This window comes from Colobus angolensis, unplaced genomic scaffold (assembly GCF_000951035.1).
Source record: "Colobus angolensis palliatus isolate OR3802 unplaced genomic scaffold, Cang.pa_1.0 Scaffold7, whole genome shotgun sequence".
NCBI classification, from domain to species: domain Eukaryota; kingdom Metazoa; phylum Chordata; class Mammalia; order Primates; family Cercopithecidae; genus Colobus; species Colobus angolensis.
The window spans coordinates 20,314,366-20,336,278 of NW_012120709.1; the positions used below are offsets into that span (position 1 = coordinate 20,314,366).

At 42.4% G+C, this 21,913-nt stretch overlaps 1 protein-coding gene across 1 annotated transcript in view; it reads right to left on the reverse strand.

Annotated features, from left to right (window-relative positions):
* Positions 1 to 21,593, reverse strand: part of USP28 (ubiquitin specific peptidase 28) — an 82,414-nt gene extending 60,821 nt beyond the window's left edge. The window contains exon 1 of the mRNA XM_011926775.1: positions 21,130 to 21,593. Coding sequence (XP_011782165.1) covers positions 21,130 to 21,219 — 90 coding nt within the window. The 5' untranslated portion in view covers positions 21,220 to 21,593. The remainder of the gene's footprint in view (positions 1 to 21,129) is intronic.
* Between the last annotated feature and the right edge of the window lie 320 nt (positions 21,594 to 21,913).

Sequence of the window (21,913 nt, forward strand, 5' to 3'; positions counted from 1 at the left end):
CACCTAGGCCTCCCAAAATCCGCTGGGATTACAGGTGTGGGCCAACACAAACAGCCCTTCATTTTTTTTACTCTAAACAACCAACAAGCTCCAAGTAACAATGTATTGGCTGTCAGAAATATTCTGAAATGCCAAATCTATTTCTCTTTTAAAAGTTCAATCATGGAAATTACCTTTGGTACTTATGAAAGAAATAGATGATAGTAAAATTACAAATATGTAAAACATTTAAATGTAATGTTCTACCCTTAATGGACACTTAAAAGTTTCCCAGGTTTTTCTTTTGGTAGGCAGTACATTAAGTAGGTCATATAAGGAGTCCGTCCGGACAATTTGCATGGATATAAAGATGTGCTATTTTAAGCTTTCCTGCACATGCCATTAGTGTGTATCACTTTTCACTGACAATAAGTTTCCAATCATGTAATTAACCAATGATAACACCAACATATTTAAAACTCTGTGTTTGATTACTTAAAAAGAAGTACAGCTAAAGCTAGAATTTTCTCGATTAAATAAAATATATAATTTCAAAGGGTATAAAGTATGAAATGTTTCCTCTTCATTAACCTAAAAGATGGAAAAACCTAAATTGTTAACTTCCAGCTAAGACAAAATCAGTTTACAACCCCTTCAGGCTTAACATCTTCACTCTATCATTTTATCCTGCTTTACACAAAGACAAAATACAAAACACCGATTTGCAAGTACAGCTCAATCTAAACAACTGGCTGGCCCAACTTGAGACACAATGATCTTTTAAGACGAATGCTGAAAACAAAGTAGTTCGAAATTAATTCAGCAACAAGAAATCTAATTTATACCATTCCCAAGATTACCCTTAAATTAAGTTAGTAATATGTCTCAGAGAGATAGTCTACATTTACTCCCAGCTATAATAGAAACAGTATCTTATGTTCTTCAACAGCAGTGGGCCCAATGCAACACTAAAGTATTACACAACTAGAAATAACTAACTGAAACATCCCTCTAAAGTCCTGAAGAGGTCAGGTGTGGTGGCTCATGCCTGCAATCCCAGGACTTTGGGAAGCCAGGGTGGGTGGATCACTTGAGGTTGGGAGTTCGAGACCAGACTGACCAACATGGCCCCATCTCTACTAAAAACACACATCAGTTGGGCATGGTGGCACATGCCTGTAATCCCAGCTACTCAGGAAGCTGGGGCAGGAGAATTGCTTGAACCCGGGAGGTGGAGGGTGAGCCAAGATCGTGCCATTGCATTCCAGCCTGGGCAACAAGAGCACAACTCAGTCTCAATAAATAAATAAATAAATAAAGTCCTCGAAGAAGCATCAACAGTCGTTCTGCTGTAGTCAGACTATAGTCATAAGCTACAAATGGAACCCTACCCTGCTGAGAACAGCAGACTTTCACGCTGTCAGTCTTGTCAAATCCAGTCACTGCCTGTGCACTGGGAGAGTGATTATCATGCGAAAAGGTATCCAGATTCAGCCTAAGCAAAAACTAAAATCGCAAGCATGTAATTTTTAGAAAAATTAAATACTAGTTTTTTTGAAACTAATTCTAATTCCATTTGATTGTACTGTATAAAAGTGGTACGGATCTATGTATCTCACAAAAATCCCATGTAATTTTCTTTTTTTTTTTTTTTTTGAGACGGAGTCTCGCTCTGTCGCCCAGGCTGGAGTGCAGTGGCGCGATCCCAGCTCACTGCAAGCTCCGCCTCCCGGGTTAACGCCATTCTCCTGCCTCAGCCTCCTGAGTAGCTGGGACTACAGGTGCCTGCCACCTCGCCCGGCTAGTTTTTTGTATTTTTTAGTAGAGACGGGGTTTCACCATGTTAGCCAGGATGGTCTCGATCTCCTGACCTCGTGATCCGCCCGTCTCGGCCTCCCAAAGTGCTGGGATTACAGGCTTGAGCCACCACATCTGGCCCACACATAATTTTCTAAAAGATCAACATCAATGTACCCAAAAAAGGGTGGAATAATTGAGAGGGGGAATAAGTAGTACATTAATACCAAACTAGCATCAAGAAGGTAACAATGGGATAATCGCATCTTCATTGGGAATTATTCTGTATAAAAATTAACATTTATGATTCAGAGAAAATAATCCCAGTAAAAAGTAATAGCCAACATATACTGCTTACTTTTAGCCAGGTACTGCTATAAACACTTGGCATGTATGAACTAATTTAACTCACTGAACCCTCGTAACAGACCTGGGACATAGGTATTATGCCCATCCTACAAAAAGCTGAGGCACACAGAGGTTAAGCAACTTTACACAAAGTTACTGCTGATAAGGGATGCACTATGCCATGCTGTATTTGAGAAGGCAAAAAGATAGGCAAGAATACCTATCTAGTGCAAAAAAATGCAAACATCTTATTCTTGTATTTTATTTAATTAATTAATTTATTTATTTATTTATTTTTGAGACAGAGTCTCACTGTGTCACCCAGGCTGGAGTGCAATGGTGCAATCTCGGTTCACTGCAACCTCCACCTCCTGAGTTCGAGCAATTCTCCTGCCTCAGCTTCCTGAGTAGCTGGGACTACAGGCGCTGGCCACCACACCCGGCTAATTTTTTGTATTTTTAGTACAAACGGGGTTTCACCATGCTGGCCAGGCTGGTCTCGAACTCCCAAGCTCAGGCGATCCACCTCAGGCGATCAGCCTCCCAAAGTGCTGGGATTACAGGCATGAACATGGCGCCTGGCCAGTTTTTACTTTTAATTAATTTATTTACTTCTAACTCTGTTGCCCAGGCTGAAGTCCGGTGGCGCGATCTGTGGCTCACTTCAACCTCCGCCTCCTCCTGCCTCAGCCTCCCAAAGTGCTAGGATTATAGGTGTTAGCCACCACACCCAGCCTATTTTTATATTTTGACCTTGATCTTTGCACCCTAACAAATTTATTTTAAAATTTTGCTTGTCCTTATATAATCACAAGTTTCATTACTTATTATTCAATCTGTTCTAAACCAGCTATCATCAGAAGTAGAGATGTAAATACTACATTTGACTAAATCTAAGGTGCCATCAGTTACAAACGAAGAAAGAAAAACTGTTGCCACTTAAACTATGACACAATGTCTTAATGGCAGTCCCGGGAGACATATACCACACTAGCTTCTTAAATCTCTGAACTTTTTCATTTATGTTGAGAAATATAGCAATTTCCCCTGCTTCCAGGTGCACTGCCTGGCATGTGATAGGCAATTCTTTCACATGTTTCTCGGCAACAAAACTTAACACAGCATAATACATCTATGGTATCTTCCCTTCTGGGTTGCATAAAGCACTTGACTATAGCTCTGCAAGAAAATCTGAAACTGCAAACATTCCTCCAAAGGTAAATATTTTGCTTCATATAAAATCAAATTTATACCCTGCCATTCTGCCTCCATGCGTTGCTTCATATACAGGTTTTTTGGTTTTTTTGTTTTGTTTTCATTTCAATGTTGAATCACAGTGTAAATTTTTAAGTGACACATGCAATGGCAAGTAAACCATGTATTACTAACAGTACATATAACTTGACTGTCAACTGTTCTTATAACAATAGTAACAGCTATGACCAAGTTCATACAAGTGCAGACAACGACATCACCACATCTGCTACTTGGATGATGGTAAAAATGTTAAGAACATCTTGATGTCAGAGATCTCAGAATGCCAAATAAACGTGAATCAATGAAATACAGTATTCAAATACTAATTTACTAATTATTTACATTTGGCCTTGGATTAAAGTCAGTTATACTGTAATATTCCCATTTATCTTTCTCCATTTTGTAATAGGTAGCAGTGGACATTAATATATCTGGGATAACACAATCAGGAAAGGAAAATAAATTCTTGAGTTTCCTTTTCTTTTTGAGACAGGGTGTCGCTCTGTGGCCCAGGCTGGAGTACAGTGGCATGGTACGATCTTAGCTCACTGCAGCCTCGGCATCCCGGGCTCAGGTGACTCTCCCACCTCAGCCTCCCAAGTAGTTGGGACTACAGGTGCCCACCACCACGCCCAGCTAGTTTTCCTATTTTTAGTAGAGATGGGATTTCTCCATGTTGGCCAGGCTGGTCTCGAACTTCTGGCCTCAAGTGATCCACCTGTCTCAGCCTCCCAAAGTACTGGGATTACAGGCGTGAGCCACTGCACCTGGCCCAGGGACCTTTTTTTAAAGGCTACTGGGTAGAGATGACAACTATGTAAAATTATTTTGTATAGCTCCAAGAACAATGTTCTACACGGAAATTCAAATCCAAATTCCTCATCTTGCCATTCAAAGACCATTACCTGATTCCCCACTTAGCCTGTTCTACCTTTTCTCCTCTCAGTTCCTTACTGCAAACTCATTCTCCCATGCATAGAGTGTTGCTCCTAGAATCACTTGTAACACCACCTACATTATTAAAGTATGGTATGCCAACTACATTCAAGGGTTATATTTGTCTTACCTCCTCCATATGAAGTCCTTCTAAGAACTCTGGCCCATACTGTTCTCTCCCCTTTCTCATCTCCCATGTTAAGGAAATGAATAGGCCTGTGACTGAATGTGGCCACTGTCTTCACTGGGCATTCCTCATCATGCTATGCCATGCTATTCTATTCAATTCTATTCTATTCTATTCTATTCTGAGACGGAGTCTTGCTGCCACCGAGGCTGGAGCACAGTGGTGTGATCTCAGCTAGCTGCAAACTCCGCCTCTAGGGTTCAAGCGATTCTCCTGCCCCAGTCACCTGAGCAGCTGGGATTATAGGCGCCCACTAACACATCCAGCTTAATTTTTGTATTTTTAGTAGAGATGAGGTTTCACTATGTTGCCCAGGCTGGTCTTAAAACTCCTTACCTCAAGTGATCCACCCACCTTGGCCTTCCAAAGTGCTGGGATAATAGGCATGAACCACAGGGCCAGACCTGTTCTCTAATTGTTTTAAATATGAAATTCTTGCCTCCTTTAAAGCAAGAATCATGCAATACACTGCCTAACTGGAATCATCCATGGGACAGTGCTGATAATAATGACAACTAATATTTATTGAGTAACTATTTTAATTTTTTTTTTCTTTTTGGAGATGGGGGTCTCGCTACGTTGACCGCAAGTGGCCTAACTGCTGGACTCAAAGGCTCCTCCCACCACAGCCTTCCAGGTTGCTGTGACTACAGGCACACAGCACCATACCTGGCTGAACATTGGTCAGGAAACAGGCATCTTTCATGTATGTAATCCTAATAACAAAGGTAGGCATTGCACACATTAGGAAATTAAGGTTTACAAAACCTATTTATCATCAAATGACTAGAATTAAAAGCTAAATCAAAGATAGCTATAAAACACATAGCTATTAAAAGTCTAAGAGCTTGCTTGAGCAATACATCAAAATTGGAACAACACAGAGATTAGCATGGACCCTGTGCGAGAATAACATGCAAATTCATGAAGTGTTCCATAATTTAAAAATAAAAATAAAATGTAAAGAGTATGAATAACAAATTTCACATGCATTATTTATATACATACACAAATGCTATGACACGACCCAGTCTTGTAAAGATTTAGCTAAAGTTCTCAACAGAACCCACACTCCAAATCTTCATAAGTACTATATATATATATATAAATTAATTTTACAGTAACGCTAAACCCATCAAGATCCTATCATATTACTAACTCACTTCTCCTGAACTTCACAGAAAGAGGATTTAAATATTAACTTCACTCTACCTTGCAATATGTAAAGTACACACCCAACAAGGAGACAAGACAAAGCCTGTACTCCTCTCACAATGAAGTCAAATAACTTGCAAGAACCAACAGGTTTGCATTTCCTGAGTTAAATTCACAATGTTTTCACAAAACAAAAAGTACTCCCTTTTCTTGCCCAGAGGCAGTAAAGAAAGACAGGCAAACACAAACCTCAATCAGGAAGGAACTCATGCTTTTTGACCTCACTGCTACTCAATGGTTTTGATGCAATCCAGCCCACTTCTCAGAAAGGAGATTTTCTTAGAGCAAAAATAACTCACCCACAATCAGCAATTAACAAGATTATTCAGACACTAAAAACATTAAGCTATCAAGTTTTTGTAACAAACAATACCTGGCCTGATCCTACAGTAACTAAGTTAAAACTCTCTGATGAAATAATGCAAAATATTTCATTACTAATCGTTAAAACTCCTAATTTAGCATTGTGATGAGACGCTTTATAGGTTATTCCATTCCTTCAAACAGGGATGCTATTTTCATCATTCTGATGCACATATTTCCTGATCTCAATTGTCTAGTCTTACGAAGACATTTCTAAATTTACAACTAAGTAAATAATTAATAAATGTTCCCTTACTCCAAAGAACTACCAAGGTGTGCCTACTAAAATTCCTTCCAAAGCTAAAGATCTGGTTCGCAATTATAAAATAAAACTTAAGTACCCAAGGAAAGCCAAAAAAGACCAAAGGAAACAAAACACCTGAAGAGTCAAAGAAAACATATAGCATCAACCCCAAAAACTCTGGCCAAGTGCGGTGGCTCATTCCGGTGATCCCAGCACTTTGGGAGGCGGAGGCAGGAGGATCACAAGGTCAGGAATTCGAGACCAGCCTGGCCAATATGGTGAAACCCCGTCTCTACTAAAAAAAAAAAAAATCCAAAAAATTCTCCAGGCATGGTGGTGAGCACCTGTAGTCCCAGCTACTCAGGAGGCTGAGGCAGGAGAACTGCTCGAACTTAGGAGGTGGAGCTTGCAGTGAGCCAAGATTGCGCCACTGCACTCCAGCCTGGGCAACAGAGCGAGACTCCAGTCTCAACAACAATAACAAAAAAGGCCGGGCTTGGTGGCTCACGCCTGTAATCCCAGCACTTTGGGAGGCCAAGGTGGGCGGATCATGAGGTTAGGAGATCGAGACCATTGTGGCTAACACGGTGAAACTCCGTCTCTACTAAAAACACACAAAATTAGCCAGGCGTGGTGGCAGGCACCTGTAGTCCCAGCTACTCCGGAGGCTGAGGCAGGAGAATGGCTTGAACCCAGGGACAGAGGTTGCAGTGAGCCGAGATCGCGTCACTGCACTCCAGACCGGGCGACAGAGCAGGATTACGTCTCAAAAAAAAAAAAGAAAAAAAGAGAAAAAAACACCTCTGTCTGAACAACAAAGACAGTTGCTAACCTTTCCAACCTCCATAAAACAAGGAATGGCCCTTAAAAGCCCTGGGATTTTTTCAGTTTTTCTTCCAGCAACAACGTCATGCTGATCCAATTTTTTCATGGAATAGAAACCTAAAGTAGCTGTAAGAATATGGCTGTCTAAAAAAGACAAACAGCAGCTTTCTGCGGACACAGCTAAACTCCCTGAAATAGACTACTAAATAATTTTTGTGAATGATGCAAATGTCAGTACATGATGAAAATGCCTGTTTGAGTTTATCAATTGGCTTAAAGTTTTTAAAAACCATTAAAAGTGTTTAAAATTTGGCCACTGCTATATCATGTAAAGGGGTTTAAACTGGGACTTAAAAACAAGAAAAAAAAGGAACTAATCATTATTTACTTTTTAATTTTTTCCATCTCTTTCTTCACATGTACTAAGAAATTCCAATAGTACAAAAGGGTATAAAATGAAAAGGAAACCACCTTCCTCCCACCCTAGTTCTATTTCCCAGGGCTACTACCATTAACAGTTTCTGTTATCCTTCCAGAAATTGTCTATGCACATGAATATATTTTTTCATATGCTACGTAATGTCCTATGCCTTGCTTTTTCCTTATTTTAGGATATACTAAGAAAATATTTTTTCCTTTCTTTGAATACATGTCCCAACTAAATATGAGAAATGAGGCTGAAAAACACATCGCACACATCACCAAAAACGAAGGAAAATACAATTTTTAACAACATATTGGTAGGGCTAATTGAAAAACTGGGAAAATATCAGAGAAAGATATGAGAAATGAAATTTATATGCTTATAGTTTTAGAAATGTAGCAATGATAAAATTTTAAGTTATTACTAGGTGGGTGTTCATGTATAGTTTCTATTTTTAATAAGTAACAGAGATAGCTGGGCATGGCGGCTCACGCCTGTAATCCCAGCACTTTGGGAGGCTGAGGTGGGTGGATCACCTAAGGTCAGGAGCTCGAGACCACCTTGGCCAACATGGTGAAACCCCATCTCTACTAAAAATACAAAAATTAGCTGCGTGTGGTGATGGGCACCTGTAATCCCAGCTACTTGGGAGGCTGAGGCAGGAGAAGGGCTTGAACCCAGGAGGCAGAGGTTGCAGTGAGCCGAGACTGCACCACTGTACTCCAGTGTGAGCGACAAGAGCAAGACTCTGTCTCAAATAAATAAATAACAGAGATCAGAGAGGTGATGTGGGATTGGATTACAAAGGGTTCTAAATGTCAGGAAGAGTTTAGGTTTGATCTGATGAGCAACGGATAATCACTGCAGGTTCCTCAGCAGGGAAGATACATGAAGGAAGAAAAGGCATTTAAGTGGATTAATCTAGCCCATGTGAACAACTAGTTCAACGTGGGATGACACTAGGAAAAGAAAGCTTGAGTTACAGTGCTACTGAGTAAACTAACTGTGATGAGAGAGACAGAATGCTGGTAGGCAAAACGTCAGAGTAGGACATACTCTGAACATCTCAAAGAATGAAGAGAGACAGCTTAGTCATACATTTGCAATGGATGCCTAAGAGAATGCCCTTGCCAATAAGATAAAAGCAAACCAAACAATGTGCTATAACACCCCAACAGAATGAAGGCGAAAAAAAAAACAATGGTCACCTTGATTGATGCAGAAAAACATTTGACAAAATCCAACACACATTCATAATAAAAACCATCAGAAAACTAGGAACAAAAGGGAATTCCCTCAACATGATAAAGGGCCTTTATAAAAAACCAAGAGTTAACATCATATTCAATGGTGAAAGACTGAAAGCTTTACCTGTAAAATCAGGAACAAGACAAAGATGCCCACTTTCACCACTGCTATTCAACACTGCACTGAAAGTTTAAGCCAGAGCAATCAGGCAAGAATAAAAAATAAATGGCATCTAAATTGCAAAGGATAAAAAAGTAAAACTGTATTCACAAATGACGTGATCCTATATATACAAAATCCCAAAGAATCTGCAAAAAAGTTACCACAGCTGGTAAACAAATTCAGCAGCTTCAAGGTAAACATAAACAGGCAAAATTTAGCTGTGTTTCTATAAAACAGCAATAAGAAATCAAAAAGGAAATTAAGAAAACAATTGCATTTATAATAACATCCTAAAGAATAAAATACTTAGGAACAAATTTGACCAAAGCGGTAAAAAACCTGGGCTGGGTGCGGTGGCTTATGTCTGTAATCCCAGCACTATGGGAGGCCGAGGCAGGTTGATCAGAAGATCAGGAGATTGAGACCAGCCTGGCCAACATGGTGAAACCCCGTCTCTACAAAAAATACAAAAATTAGCCGGGCGTGGTGGCAGGTGCCTGTAATCCCAGCTACTTGGGAGACTGAGGCAGGAGAATCGCTTGAACCCAGGACGTGGAGGTTGTAGTGAGATTATGCCACTGCACTTCAGCATGGGCAACAGAGAGAGACTCTGTCTTAAAAAAAGAAAAGAAAAGAAAAGAAACCAGTATACCGAAAACTATAAAACACTGCTGAGGCTGGGTGCGATGGCTCACACCTGTAATCCCAGCACTTTGGGAGGCTGAGGCAGGCAGATTGCTTGAGTTGAAGTGTTCGAGACCAGCCTGAGCAACATGGTAAAACACCATCTCTACAAAAAACGCAAAAATTAGTCAGGTGAGGCAGTGCGTGCCTGTAGTCCCAGCTTCTCAGAAGGCTGAAGTGGGAGGACTGCTTGAGCCCAGAAGATGGAAGTTGCAGTGAGCCAACATTGTGCCACCACACTCCAGCCTAGCAAAAGAGTGAGACCCTGTCTCCAAAAAAAAAAAAAAAAATTTTTGCCAGTCACAGTGGCTCATGCCTATAATCTCAGCACTTTGAGAGGCTGAGGCTGGTGGATCACCTGAGGTCAAGAGTTTGAGACCAGCCTGGCCAACATGGTGAAACCCCATCTCTACTAAAAACACAAAAAATTAGCCAGGCATGGTGGCTACGTGCCTGTAGTCCCACCTACTCGGGAGGCTGAGGCTGGAGAATCATTTGAACCCAAGAGGTGGAGGTTGCAGTGAGCCAAGATCTCACCACTGCATTCCAGCCTGGGCAACAGGGTGAGACTCTGCCTCAAAAAAAAAAAAAAAATTTTAAAAATTGATGAAAGAAGTTAAAGACCTAAATAAATTGAAAAACCTCCAGGTTCGGCCAGGCGCGGTGGCTCAAGCCTGTAATCCCAGCACTTTGGGAGGCCGAGACGGGCGGATCACGAGGTCAGGAGATCGAGACCATCCTGGCTAACACGGTGAAACCCCGTCTCTACTAAAAATACAAAAACTAGCCGGGCGAGGTGGCGGGCGCCTGTAGTCCCAGCTACTTGGGAGGCTGAGGCAGGAGAATGGCGTAAACCCGGGAGGCAGAGCTTGCAGTGAGCAGAGATCAGGCCACTGCACTCCAGTCCGGTCGACAGAGCGAGACTCCGCCTCAAAAAAAAAGAAAAAGAAAAACCTCCAGGTTCATGAACTGGAAAACTGTACTAGTCAGAGTTCCCCAGAGAAACAGAAGGGAAAGGAGATAAATATAGGCAGTGAGATTTATTACAAGGAATTGGCTCACATGACTGCGGAGACTGAGAAGTCTCAAGATCTGCAGTTAGCAAGCTGGAGAACCAGAAGACCAGCGGTGTAGTTTTAGTGTAAGTCTGAGGCCCAAGAACCAGGAGAGCTGAGTGTGTAAGTTCCAGTCTGAGTCTGAAGTCCTGCAAACCAAGAGAGCTGATGGTTGTCTAAGTTCCAGTGCCAGGACCGAGGAAGATCAATGTCCCAGCTCAAGCAGTCAGGCAAGCAAAGTTTCCTCTTAGCTTTTTTGTTCTATTCAGGTCTTGATTGAATGAGGCCCACTACCCACATTAGGGAGTTCAAACTGCTCTATACAGTCTACTGATTCAATGTTAATCTCATCCAGAATCACTCTCACAGACACACCTAGAATAATGTTTGACCAAATGTCTGCATACCTCATGGCCCAATCAATTGACACATTAACTTAACCATCACAAAGACAGTATTTTTTTTTGAGATGGGGTCTCTCTCTGTCACCCAGGCTAGAGTGCATCTCAACCTCCACCCTATGAGCTCAAGCGTTCCTCCCTCCTCAGCCTCCCAAGTAGGTGGGAACACAGATGTGTGCCATCAAGCCCAACTAAGATTTTTTGTATTTTCGGTAAAGGTGGGGTTTCACCATGTTGCCCAGGCTGGTCTTGAACTCCTGAGCTCAAGTAATCTGCCCGTTTTGGCCTCTTCCCAAAGTGCTGGGATTACATGCGTGAGGCACTGTGTCTGGCCACAAAGGCTTAATACTGTGAAGGTGGTAATACTACTCAAAGCAATTCAAAAGTTCAATGTAATCCCTATCAAAATTCCAAAGGCCCTATGTGTGTGCGTGTGGCAGGGGGTTGGAGGGACCTCTAGTGAAAATCAGAAAACCTGCTAGACAAATTCTAAAAGCTGCAGTGCTTTGGCCTTTCTTGCAGAAATAGAAAAGCTGATCCTCAAATTCATACAGAATGTCAAAGGACCTGGAAGAACTAAAACAATATTGAAAAGAAGAACCAAGTTGGAGGACTCACACTTCTTATATCAAAACTTAGTATTAATCCAAAGCTATGGTTATCACAACAGTGTAGTACTGGTATAAGAACAGATATATAGACCAATAGAATAGAACTGAGAATCCAGAAATAAACTCGTATCTATGGTCAATTGATTTTCAACAAGAGTGTCAAGACCATTTGATGGGGGAAAAACCATGTCTTCAACAAATGGTATTGGTACAACTGGATATCCACAGCAGAAGGATCACACTGGACCCCTACCTCACACAATACACAAAATTACTCAAAATGGATCGACAACCTAAATAAAGAACTAAAACTATAAAATTCTTAAAAGAGAACACAGAGATAAGTCTTCATGACCTTGGATGTGTCAATGGATTCTTAGATATGACACCAAAAGCACAAGCAATGAAAGAAAAAAATAATAACACTTTTGAGCCAGGCATAGTGGTGTGCACTTGTAGTCCCAGCTACTTGGGACACTGAAGTGGGCTGAGGTACTTTTCTTCACCAAAGGGCATTATCAAGAAAGTGAAAAGACAACTGGTGTACAAATTCAAGAAATAAATACATACATCAAGAAATACAACAAGAAATATACAGTGCTGGTCGGGTACAGTTGGCTCATGCCTGTAATCCAAGCACTTTAGGAGGCCAAGGTGGATCACCTGAGGTCACGAGTTCAAGACCAGCCTGACCAACATGGTGAAATCCTGTCTCCACTAAAAATACAAATATTAGCCAGGCATGGTGATGCGTGCCTGTAATCCCAGCTTCTTGGGAGGCTGAGGCAAGAGAATCACTTGAACCCAAGAGGCGGAGGTTGCAGTGAACCGAGATCATGTCACTGCACTCCAGCCTGGGTGACAGAGCCAGACTCTGTCTCGAGAAAAACAAAAAAAAAGAAATATATAGTGTACAAATTATGAAAAAAGTGAAAAGACAATGGGAGAAAATACTTTTAAATCCTTTTTCTGGTAAGGGTCTGGCATCTAGACAATATAAAGAACTCTCTTTGAACTCTCTTTAAGTCAACAACCAAAAAACAGACAACCCAATTCAAAAACGGGCAAAGAACTTAAAAAGGTATTTCTCCAAGGATATATAAATAGTCGATAAGTTTATGAAGACACTTAACATTAGCCACAACATTAACATGGCCAAATCAAAACCACAACGAGATGCCACTTCACACCCATTAGGATGGCTATTATCAAACAAAAACAAAAAATAACAAGCGTTTTGATGAGGAAAGAGAAAAACTAGAACCCCTGTGTATTGCTGGTGGGAATATAAAACTTCCACAGCAACCCTGGAAAACAGTCTGGCAGTTCCTCAAGAAGTTAAACATAGAATTACCATAAGTCAACAATTCCTTCTAGGTATATACCCAGAAGAACAGAAAACAGGTACTCAAATATGAGTATATGAATATTCACAGCAGAACTATTCGTAATAACCAAAAGGTGTAAATAACTCAAATGTCCATCAATGGAAGAATGGACAGGCAAAACATGATCTATACATACAGTGGAATATTATTCAGTGATTAAAATGAAGAATACATGCTACAACTTGAACAAATCTCAAAAACATTACAATAAATGACAGATGCCACACATAATAGATCACATATTGTATGATCCATTTAGATGAAATCTCTCTAGTAGGTAAATCTAGAGATAGAAAGTAGATTGGTATTGCCAGGGGTTGAGGGCAGTGGAGAATAGGGAGTGACTGCTTAATGGTTATAAAGTTTTCTTTGAGGGTAATGAAAATGTTTTAGAACTAGACAGAATTGGTGATTGCACAATATTGTGAATATACTAAATGTCACTGAACTTGTACACTTTAATTTTTTTTTTTTTTTGGAGACACAGTTTCATTCTTGTCACCCAGGCTGGAGTGCAGTGGCGCAATCTCGGCTCACTGCAACCTCTGCCTCCCAGGTTCAAGCCTCAGCCTCCCAAGCAGCTGGAATTACAGGTGCTCACCACCACATCTGGCTAATTTTTGTACTTTTAGTAGAGATGGGGTTTCACCATGTTGGCCAAGCTGGTCTTGAACTCCTGACCTCAGTAAGCCACCGCTCCCAGCCCCACTTTAAAATAATTTTATGTTATATAAATTTTGCCTCAATTGAAAAAAAAAAAAAAAATCACCTGGGTCCAGTGGCACACACCTGTAGTGGCAGCTCTGCAGCAGGCTGAGGCAGAAGGATCACTTGTGCCCAGGATTTTCAAACAGTAGTACACCACGATCATGCCTGTGAATAGCCACTGCACTCCAGCCTAAGCAATACAGCAAGACCCCAACTCTACGAAAAAACAAATGAATAAGGAAACCTGTATACATATCCCCATACAGGGAGGAGGGAAGGGAGGGAGGGAGGGAGGGAGGGGACACCAGAAAGTACTAACTTGGGCAAGAAGATTGAAAAAGAAAATGTTGTTTAGAAAATGTTGTTTAGAAAACCTTCTTAGGGTTAAAGTGCCTACCAGCCATCATGTAGCATGTAGCTGGTACTTACTGAGGCAGATCTTTAGTTTGGTTTTGTGTGTCTGACATTTTGACCCCTGTTTTATGTAGAAAGCCTAGACGCTGGAAATAGTGCCATGCAGCCCAGACTTCAGCACACATCAGCCTCCTGGCAAATCTCAATCTTCCTCAGCATCAGTTTCCAGAATGGAAAATGAAGTACACCAAAAGCTTTGACAGCCCTGTATGACTATCAAATGAAGTGCTGCAAACAGTAATTATTAGCAAAATGAAGAAATGTAAAATACTGGGACTTGCCTGTCCAACTAAACTCCTCTAGAGTTTACAGTAAAAATACTGATATCCTGTGTTATAGTTTTGGTTTTATTACTTACTCGCTGTGTCACTTTGCAAATTCTACTTCCTCGTCATACCAAATTTTATTTCATAGAGTGCCTAAGAGGGTTCAATGAAAAGTTATTAAAATTATTAAAGTTATTAAAGTGCTTCATAGTCAAGTGGTAAGTCAGAAACTTTGGTTTTAGAAAGGCTTGTACTAAAGTTGGAGAAATGCTATGCTTCAAGTCAGAATGGCTTGAAGTCACAGCTCCGCTACTTATAATTTAATCACGGTTGTAAGCTGCATTTCTCATCTGTAAGATAGAAGCAAACGGACTTCAGTTTAAAATCTCATACGAATAGGCCGGGCGCGGTGGCTCAAGCCTGTAATCCCAGCACTTTGGGAGGCCGAGACGGGCGGATCACGAGGTCAGGAGATCGAGACCATCCTGGCTAACACGGTGAAACCCCGTCTCTACTAAAAAAAATACAAAAAACTAGCTGGGCGAGGTGGCGGGCGCCTGTAGTCCCAGCTACTCAGGAGGCTGAGGCAGGAGAATGGCGTAAACCCGGAAGGCGGAGCTTGCAGTGAGCTGAGATCCGGCCACTGCACTCCAGCCTGGGCGATAGAGCCAGACTCCGTCTCAAAAAAAAAAAAATCTCATACGAATAAAGAAAAAAAAGAGCTAGGTACCCTGGCTTACGCCTGTAAATCCCAATACTTTGGGAGGTTCAGGTGGGAGGATCACTGGAGCGTGGGAGTTCAAAACCAGTCCAGTCCAGGCAACATAAAGAGACCCCCATCTCTACAAAAACTAAAAATATTAGGTAGGCATGGTGGCACATGTCTGTAGTCCCAGCTACTCAGGAAGCTGAGGTAGGAGAATTGCTTGGGCCCAGGAGGTTGAGGCTGCCACGAGCCATGACTGACCCACTGCACTACTCCAGCCTAGGTCACAGAGTAAGACCTTGTCTCAAAAAAAAAAAAAAAAAAAGACAAGAGAAAGAAAAGGAATAAATCAATCTCACATGAGGCCCTCATAAGGCATACTAACATCTGAGGTCAGGCACAGTGGCTCACGCCTGTAATCCCAGCACTTCTGAAGGCTGAGGCCGGATGACTTGGTTCACAAGTTTGAGACCAGCCTGGGCAACACAGAGAGACCCCATTGCTACAAAAACTTTTAAAAGTAACCAGAGGCTGGGCGCAGTGGTTCATGCCTATAATCCCAGCACTTTGGGAGGCCAAGACAGGCAGATCACTTGAGGTCAACAGTTCAAGACCAGCCTGGCCAACATGGTGAAATCACATCTCTACTAAAAATACAAAAATTAGGCGTGGTGGCATGTGCCTGTAATCCCAACTACTTGGGAGGCAGAGGCAGAGGCAGAAGAATCACTTGAACGCAGAAGGTGAAGGTTACAGTGAGCACTCCAGCCTGGGCAACAGAGGGAGATCTGTCTCAAAAAACAAAATAAAATACAAGTAGCCAGGAGTGGTGGTGCATACCTGTGCTCCCAGCTACTCAAGAGCCTGAGGATTGCTTGGGTCTAGGAGGTCAAGGCTGCAGTGAGCCTTGATGGTGTCACCACACTCCAGCCTGGGTGACAGAGTGAAACCCTATCTCAAAAAACAAACAAGACGTCTCAGTTTCCTTATCAGTAATAAGATAATAGTTTACACCTTGCTGGGTTTTTGTAAATAAAAATGTACGGAAAAGTGCTTAGGGTGGCATATAGCATATGGCAGACACTAGTAATACAAGTGTACATTCCCATGCCTAGTATAACAACCCCGGGAAAATAAGTATGCAGCAAATGTTTATAGCCAAGGAGGTTGATATTCAAGCAGAACTGTTCAAAAAGCACGGGGAAACACAGTATAGAAGTCATATGCAACTCAGGATTAGAAATACAGACTTGGAGCCAGGCCTGGTGGCTCATGAGTGTAATCCCAGCACTTTGAGAGGCTGAGGCGGGCAGATCACCTGGGGTCGGGAGTTGGAGACCAACCTGACAAACATGGAGAAACCCTGTCTCTACTAAAAATACAAAATTAGCTGGGAGTGGTGGTGCATGCCTGTAATCCCAGCCACTCAGGAGGCTGAAGCAAGAGAGTAGCTTGAACCCAGGAGGCGGAGGTTGTGGTGAGCCAAGATCGCGCCAATGCATTCCACCCCGGGCAACAAGAGCGAAACTCTGTCTCAAAAAAAAAAAAAGTATCAGCAAAAAAGTGGTAATGAGGGATCATAAAAGCATAAAATAATAAAAGTATGAGGGGGCCAGGTGTGGTGGCTCATGCCTGTACTCCCAACACTTTGGAAGGCCAAGGCAGGAGGACTGCTTGAGCCCAGAAGCTCAAGACCAGCCTGGGCAACATAGTAAGACCTCGTCTCTACAAAAAGAATAAAAAAGCAGCCAAGTGTGGTGGTGCACACCTGTGGTCCCAGCTACTCAGGAGGCTGAGGTGGGAGGATCGCTTGAACCTAGGAGGTCAAGGCCACAGTGAGCTACAATCACATCGCTGCACTCCAGTTGGGTGACAGAGGGAGAGATCCTGCCTTGGCAAAGTAGGCTGCTGAGCAGATTCTGATTACGTAAAACCACTCACTGCCTTTCAACCTAACCTGCTGCTGCCTAGTCACTCTCTCTGCAGGCTTCTGAACACTCAGCCACTTGCTGGAGCCCAGACTGGTCCACACAGCCATCTAATTATTGGGCTTTTGAGGAAGCTGTTATTGCCACCTTAAGTTCTGTAGCAGAATCTGGGAACCAACCTCCCTCAATCTCCTGTCAGCTAAGAGTTAGTCTTGCTCAGGTCTGTATTTTCCAAGTTTTGTATATTGAGTCTGAATACACTGTCACTGGAAAAATGTTTTAGAAATGAAACAGGTGGGGTTAGAAACTTTGTTCCAAAAGCAAACAAAAGGAGGAAGGTGGAGACAACAGCTGGAATGGGCAGTAGACGCTTTTGTTGCTGTTATTTGGTTTCAAGATAGAGGACAAGTGCATGGCAAAATGGAAAACGCAAATTCTATCCATATGCTTTTCAAAATGTAATATGCAAATGAATCACCCAAGAATCTTGTCAAAAGGCAGAAACTAATTGAATAGGTCTAGAGCGGGGATACAGGCAGTGGTATGCTGATTGGCAGTGTACTGGCTTGTTTCCTTGGTATAAATATTCCCACCCTGGCACAGTTATCAACATGAGGTCACTGAACACAGAGCTGGAAAGAGATGTACGAAATCAGCTGGAGAGGCAGAGCAAGCTGGCTCTAGCACACTCAACTCTCTGCATTTCTAAATCCTAGGGGATGTGAATGCTGCTGGTCTATGGACCATAATGTGAGTAGCAAGGGAGAAGACAGTAAAGGTGACTAAGGAGAAGGGACATAATAGAAAGAGAAGAGAGACATCATCTAGATCAGAGTTTGTCAAGCTCAGCACCATTTTATACAATTTACACATAACTCTGTTTTGAGGGGCTTACTCTTGTACACTGCCGGATGTTTAGCAGCGTTCCTGGCTTCTACGCACTAGATTCCAGTAGCATCTTCCCTCCGGAGTCACAATCAGAAAGTCTCCAGACATTGCCAAATGCTTCCTAGATTACAAAATCTCTCCCTAGTAAAAACCATTAATCTAGGTTTATCTCTAAGAAATGAAAGTTGGTGGGGGGGCAGGCGGAGGAAGGGAACCTTTTCCACCAAAATAAGAGAAAAGAGATGAGATGGAGTAGGGAGACAGGGACGAAACATGAGGCAGGGAGCTCTTTTTAGACATCAGCAAGTTCAGTCAAGTAGAAAAGATTATCTATTTAGAAAGACTGTAGGGAGGACTGAAAGTTTAAAACATTAGGAGAGTTCTAGAAAAGGCATTACAAGAGTAGTGGAAAGTCTCTGATTCAGAGCAATGGGCCCATCAACTATGAGATAGGAAGAGGGGCGCCTTGGGCTCTTGGGGTCAGAATTGCCTAGATACAATTCCAACTGTACCATATCCTCGCTGGGTGACCTTGGACAAATTACTTAACAAGTATAAGCCTTCTCACAGAAACTTCGTGGAGTTGTGTAAGTACTGAGAGAATGCTATGCTAAGTTCTGAGCACAGAGTCTGGCACATAGTGCATGCTCAATTAGCATTAGCTATTACTATTACCAGCATTATTTTCCTTGGTAAGCACTTGCTTCATTTTACTACTGATTTAATTTCTTTGATGAAACAGAACACACAGAGAGATCTTGCCAGTAAGATGCTATTTGCCAGTAAGTCTTAAAAATACTGTTTGTATTTGGGGGCAGAGGGGCATGAGAGTTGCGGAACCAATCACTGACTTACTGATGTTTTAAAAATCAGTTAATGAGACAAAGTAAAAGGACATGAGCCGGGCACGGTGGCTCAAGCCTGTAATCCCAGCACTTTGGGAGGCCGAGACGGGCGGATCACAAGGTCAGGAGATCGAGACCATCCTGGCTAACTAAAAATACAAAAAACTAGCCAGGCGAGGTGGCGGGCGCCTGTAGTCCCAGCTACTCCGGAGGCTGAGGCAGGAGAATGGCGTAAAACCCGGGAGGTGGAGCTTGCAGTGAGCTGAGATCCGGCCACTGCACCCCAGCCTGGGCGAAAGAGCAAGACTCCGTCTCAAAAAAAAAAAAAAAAAAAAGGACATGAAAGGTCAATAAATCCAGAGAAAGCAAAAAGGGCACTAGATTTTCACTGAAACCGGCAGGTTTTTATAGCGCTTCAGCTGACATAAAGAATGTGTGATATGAACCCTCAGTGCAGCTGCCAAGAATGACAGGTTTATAAGAACCAAACCGACTTCAAGTTGTTTCTCCTGTAATAATAGTAAACTTTGCTGCTATAGAAGTCAAGAATTGATTGAAATACAGGAAGCTGTCAGTACATAATCTCTTTAGATATTCGAATACCAGTTTGCAGTCTGGGGGATTTAGCGAAATCACAAAGTGTCTACTCTCAGATTTGAGTCCATACTGAGGGCGTATTTCAAGAGTACTACATATTTCTCTCACTAAAATTCCTGGGAGGCCATAAAGGGTTTTGTCTGTCCTGTGTACAACTGACCAATAAGGGAAGGGAAGCAGTCTAGGCTTTAAATAGCTTCTGAGTATCAGGGACGGATAGCTCTCCTCAACTAGAACAATGAAATATCCTTTAAGGGAAAGGTAGAATGCCTCAGAGAGTTCAAAGTAATAGAATCCATTCTAACGTGAAACTTACCAAGATGAGGAAGAAGTTATTAAAATCTTTCCTGTAAGATGCAAAAGGTACTTTTCCTGTAAGTTCCTTCAACCTATCCTGATAACTTTAAGCTTATTAGCAAAAATAAAAGAGGCGAACATTATCAAGCATTCCAAGCTTAACAGCCTTCCGTATAGGGCAAATCACTGGGAAGAACAGTAAATGTCATCACTCTGCAGGTGGCCAGGAATCAGAGTACTCCAGCCAGCCACAGCCACTGGAGTTCCAAGCCTTCCCAAAATAGCTATGACTTACATACAAATGCTCATCAAGTAGCTCACACACAAACTCTCAAATGGAGAATGCTGAAATAGGGTCACTACTCAAACTGCGGCAGAGGTAAATGAAGATGCCACTGATTAATAGGCACATGGTCTTAAATGACTGAGCCACGACAAATTTAAATATGACTTCTCTACCTTAAAATAGTCACTTCTCTAAATCAATATGATGGTCTCCAAACAAAAATTTTCCCATGTTTTTAAGTCACTGTGCTAAAAACAAATAGAACTGATCTCTGAAGCCAAACAGAGAAAAATCCTGACACATTTCAATAGGCACTTGTGAACATTGAACAATAACATTTCCATTAGAAATCAGTGCATGATACGTTCGTTTTGGAGTCCAGGACCTGGTAGTATATTTTTCTAACATGAGTTTTAAAAAGTGCATCCAGACTGGGGACGGTGGCTCACGCCTGTAATCCCAGCACTTTGGGAGGCCGAGGCGGGTGGATCACGAGGTCAAGAGATTGAGACTATCCTGACTAACACAGTGAAACCCCAACTCTACTAAAAATACAAAAAATTAGCTGGGCGTGGCGGCGAGCGCCTGTAGTCCCAGTTACTCGGGAGGCTGAGGCAGGAGAATCGCTTGAACCCGGGAGACGGAAGTTGCAGTGAGCCGAGACTGCGCCACTGCACTCCAGCCTGGGTGACAAAGTGAGACTCCGTCTGAAAAAAAAAAAAGTGCGTCCAGACTGGGCGCCGGTGGCTCACGCCTGTAATCCCAGCACTTTGGCAGGCCGAGGCGGCGAATCACCTGAGGTCGGGAGTTTGAGACCAGCCTGACAAATATGGTGAAACCCCGACTCTACTAAAAATACAAAAATTAGCCGGGCCAGCGGCGGGCGCCTGTAATCCCAGCTCCTCAGGAGGCTGAGGCGGAGGATGCAGTGAGCCGAGATCGCACCACTGCACTCCAGCCTAGGCAACAGAGGGAGACTCCGTTTCAAAAAAAAAAAAAAAAAGTGTGTATATGCTAACTACTACTGGCCTTCCAGACAAAAGAGTAAAAAGATATAAAAGGATTCTCACCTGAAGGCATCTATCTGCCAGCTTTGTATGACAAATATAAAGTTTCTCACTTCCAAACTCGTATTTGAATAACTGGCACAGATTTCCCATTTTGTCTTGAAAAAGTGCAGTACTTGAGGGGTGAGGAGGTGGTGTTAAGTTATAACATTCCGAAGTAACACTAGAAGACAAGCTCAAATTGCCCACTTCCCAAGTTTCTTCATACTGACATTAGCTTTTCTCCCAAACCAGGGTTCTTTCACTCTCACCATCTTAACTCAGAAGTCCTTGTATTGATTTCAGTCTTCTTAGACATTGCGAACAGGAGAGCATTATCAGTAGACTTTCTGTTCATCACGCTGCTCCTCCCCCTTCTTAAAAATCTAGAGTGATGAATGCAATAATTGGGGAGGCTGCGCTGTTTTGTTTTCAAAGCAGGGTGGGGAGGGAGGGAAGTGGTGGTAACTGGGACCCCTGGTCTTACAGAAGACGGTGATAATTCCGGACTTTAAGTGAAATAACTTCGGTCTCCTTTAACCTTTTAAAAACGCCGCCATAAAACCGATTTAAAAGTCAAAGCAAAACAAAACAAAACCAACCAACGCTGCCGCTTTCGGAAGTTTCTCACCCCGGTCGGGGCCCAGGAGCGCTCACCTTACTGATCCCTGCGGCGGAGAACCCCACGTCCAGCCCTCTATATTTGGTTTTCCAAAATCTGGAAATCCCCCTGCAACTTCAGCTCGCCCACGGACGCGAAAATGCAGTCCTCAATCTCCGCGGCCCGAGCCCCGCAGAGCCCTCGGCC